The 4,113-nt window shown below is 35.3% G+C and overlaps 1 protein-coding gene across 2 annotated transcripts in view; it reads left to right on the top strand.

Annotated features, from left to right (window-relative positions):
* LOC118741236 (TNF receptor-associated factor 4) overlaps positions 1-4,113 on the top strand; it is a 57,379-nt gene that overhangs the window by 46,448 nt on the left and 6,818 nt on the right. Inside the window, exon 2 of one of the 2 annotated variants that reach the window (XM_036473149.1) lies at positions 1,862-1,966. The exons of the other annotated variant lie outside the window; for it this stretch is intronic. Coding sequence (XP_036329042.1) covers positions 1,862-1,966 — 105 coding nt within the window. The remainder of the gene's footprint in view (positions 1-1,861; positions 1,967-4,113) is intronic. 2 annotated transcript variants of the gene reach the window in all.

Consider the following 4,113-nt stretch of genomic DNA (forward strand, 5'->3'; position numbering starts at 1 on the left):
TAAAATAAAATAAAATAAAATAAAATAAAATAAAATAAAATAAAATAAAATAAAATAAAATAAAATAAAGTAAAATAAAATAAAATAAAATAAATTAAAGAAAATGCCTATTCTAATAAAAAATTTGCAATCTATACATATAATAAAATTGTAACAAGCCGATGTCTGTACATTATAGATATTAAAGAAAAATTAAATTTTGGGATATTTATTAGAGCAATAGAAGCTAAATCAACAACTATTAGAATTTTTGTCTATCTGTCTGTCTGTATGTTTGTAGGCGCATCACTTGAAAACGAATGCAGGGAATTGAGCGTAGTTTTCAGCGATGTATTGCTAGAGGTCTGACTTAAAATATAGAAAGAAAAAAATTTTAGAGTTGCCAACTGTTTGAAAATTGCTGTTTAAGTAAATTGATAAGATAAAGAAAATATTGAAATATGTGGTCAAAAGAAAGCTTTCTTACAGGCGAAAATAGATTTCTTTAAGGCTGCCACCTGCTTGAAAATTTAATTTAATTTAATTTAGCTGATGAGATAAATTAAATATAGCATTATGGCTACCAAACTTAAGAGGCTTAGAAAGTTTACTGCAGAAAATATTTTTAAAGAGGGTTGCACTCTGTTTGAAAATTATCTCAGTTTACAGACAAAAATTTACATCAGTTGATGGTTTCAATAATTTTAATATCACATGTTTCTACTTTTTCCAGAAGAAATACAGTACTAAATTATAAGGAAAGTGTTTTAAAACAAAAATAGAAAATTTCGAATCAATTTTTTTTCACCACTTTGACCAAATTTTTACCCAAAAATTTTCAGAGGAATATTTTCGTTGCGGTCATTATTTTCAAGACGCATTTTATTCTTAATAGAATTTTCTAAACTCTCGGTCAAATATTTCAGTTGGAATTCATTTTTCTGACATACGAGCTACATATACTCGGTTACTTAAATCGTTATACAAATTTTTGGATTTTTTAACACCGTGTTGTTGTAAACAGCTAAAATTGAGAAAATAAATATTTTGTTAACAACTACTTCAGAGAATTATTTTCCCACCACATGTCAACTGGCAGGTAAATAAGGAAAATGGATTCTTAGACAAACAAAATAGTAATTTTCAGCTCCTTAAACACCAATTCCTTTCATATTTTACTTTTTTCTAACTCAATAAATAAATAGGTACGTACGTAAGTTTCCACTAAGATATTCGCTGCCTTATGCATTCACATTGCTTTGTGGGTAATAAAAAAACGCTCCTGCTGATAAGGAAGGTCGCTGCCTGACGTGTGCAATCAATGCTTATCCGAAATTATCAGCCTCTCTCATCAATAAAGCAAATAAATATACTGTCCAACAGGTCACCAGCCTATCTGTGACAAATGTCACTTGGTGGCGAGCCTAAGCAAATATGTGTTACTTGTAGTATAAATCTCAATGTATATTTTAAATTTATGACAGTCTGTGAGTTGACGTGACAGCGCTCATTAGAAATATTCATGAAGTGTTTAATAAATATTTTCGGCAAAAAAGGCGAATATCAGGTTAGTGTTTGGAAGAAAAAATTCCAAGTGAAAGGTGAAAATAATGAAAGGTTGTTCGACAGCTTAGAAGACCCACAACTTGAGAAGTAAAATAAATTATCTACTTACATACATACATATACATATTTCTCTATATTAACTAAAATTTTTAAGAAGATAAATTTTCTTTGGAGCTGCTGACATCTTAGCTCTTGCAAACCATGGTCAACTCTTATTTATTATTACTATATACATACATATGTACATATATTGCTGCTACTAAAGTAGTTAACTAAATTCCAAAACTAATTAGACTTGTTTTTTTTTCTCTTGCAGATCTACCCCGGCCCCGATCCCAAACAAGCCATCATGGGTTCACTCGTCTTCTGCATACACCATAAACAGGGTTGCAAATGGTCCGATGAGCTGAGAAAATTAAAGGTGCGTACGAACACAAAAAAAAATAAAAAAATAAAAAATAAACGTTTACACACGCGTAATTTTTACACATAATTTCTTGTTGTTAAAAAGCAAAAAATTAACTACATTCAAGTTGCTTCAACTAACAAGTTCATCATAGTGGTAGCACCGGGCGAAGTAGCCACACAACAACTGAGATTTCATTCATTAAGCAAACTATTTTTATTAGTTGGCTTTTTAAGAGCATTCTTAGAAAAATATTAGAATGTCTGTTAAATTTTATTACGCTTCTAATGTTGTCTTAAACAGTTTGTGGCCATTTTGATGTTTTTTGTTGTTACATTTTTGAATTCATTCATAAGAAGCAATAAATGGAAATTCTAGCGAATTAACAAGTCAAGTTCTAAATAGGTAGTGAATGAAACTTAGGTTAAAAGGGGTGATGTGGAGAAAAAAAAAATTAGGTAAAATGTTTTGTGGAGTTGATCTTTGTGTAGAGCGACCTTTTTAACTTGGAAAGTGATATTAAAAAAGTTAGAAGATTGGTGCATGTTTAGAAATCACAGCCGCGACTTGCGACAAGTTGTAAAAACTTGCGTTAAGTTAGAGTTAATTTTAAAAAACCTGGACTTCTTACTGGAAGAAATGGATCTTAACGTAGATGGCAGTTGTGGCAGGTGTATTTTGCTAGAAACTCTTAGTACATCTCATATTCAGGCTGCCAGATTGCGGAGAATGCTTACCTCTCTTTCAATGCCTCAGAGTATTTCCAAATCAAGACGATTTGGGTGTGCCAGGACACAGTGGCATCACTGAAAAGTGCAGGGCTGATAAGTTGGCTAGGCCGGGTACCCTCGACGCCCCCCGCACAGGCAAGACATAGGAGTTCTTTTGGCAACCTGCGCACTACTCCTGGGCTGATGGGTTTAGAGTCGGCTCAGCATGCGCTGGGCAAAACCCCCGACATGCCAACTTGCAAGATCTTTCTGGTCGCATGCGGTCAAGGGGCTATCTGCCGCTGCTTAAGCGTCAGCTCTCGATTCTTACGTGTGTACTGAGCGGACACTGCCCACTAGGAACCCACGCACTCTTACTGCCGCCGCTACTTGGAGGACGATGTGGAATCATCTCATGAATTCCTTCACAGTTGCTCGGCATTTGCTGGACCAAACCTGAGGAACCCTCCGGAGTGGACATCAGCTGCCTGTGCAGCTCTGTTTTGAACCTATCAGAGCTTCTACTGACATACACCGATTACCTGTAGTTACCGTTCGAGGAGTTCTACAATGTGGTAACATATCGGACAAGTTAATCAATGTCCAAGCGAGGGGTGATAATTGTCTTGATAAAAGTCAGTGCCAAGACTGGCTAAGAAAATCGAATACTGGTAATTTTGACACCAAAAATGCTGCTCCGACAGAAAAGCGCACCGAGGTTGATGAAGAAAGAATAAAGGCTTTTATCCTGTCAAACCGTTGATACATGTTGCAAGAGAAACATTGAAAATCAGTATAGAAAGTTTTCACTGCCATCTGAAAACGCAGCAAGCTGGATATTTGGATTCCAAATGAACTCAAATATGGTGATTGGACGGTGCGTATAGATACATGTATCTTCAAAATGCTGCTTAAAGGTGAATAAAGCGATCGTGTTTTAGACCTAACGGCAACTAGTTAAGAAAAGGTGATTCTTTAAAACAATATGGGTATTCTCAAAGTCTTGCAAAGCCCAGGTTTTTACCAATTCGTGCACCGTGCAAGGGCTTTGCAATCTCTCTTGGTCGCAACGTGATGATTTGTAAAAACTTCTTCAAACGAAGTTTATACTTTCAGTGCGATTTTATTGGAAGGATAAGGGGTTTCCTGAGCTTCTACCAATAAACAGAACCATCAGTTCCAATGAATATTTTCGGCGACTGGATAGTTTGGATGAACGAACTCCCGGGACCACAGACATCTGCCCAGAATGCTAGCCTAACCTTTCATCGTCAGACTTCCATTTGTTCTACTTGTTTCGCTCTCTTCAAGGGTCCTTGCGAAATGTTATTCCAGCTTAAGAAGGAACGGTGAATCAGATCTTGTTCCTTTTTCGCTAATAAAGACAAATACTTGTATGGAGTTCATAAAGGGTGATTTTTTTGAGGTTAGGATTTTCATGCATTAGTATTT

This window comes from Rhagoletis pomonella, unplaced genomic scaffold, assembly GCF_013731165.1.
Source record: "Rhagoletis pomonella isolate Grant_MI unplaced genomic scaffold, Rhpom_1.0 Rhpom_scaffold_00006, whole genome shotgun sequence".
Lineage (NCBI taxonomy): Eukaryota > Metazoa > Arthropoda > Insecta > Diptera > Tephritidae > Rhagoletis > Rhagoletis pomonella.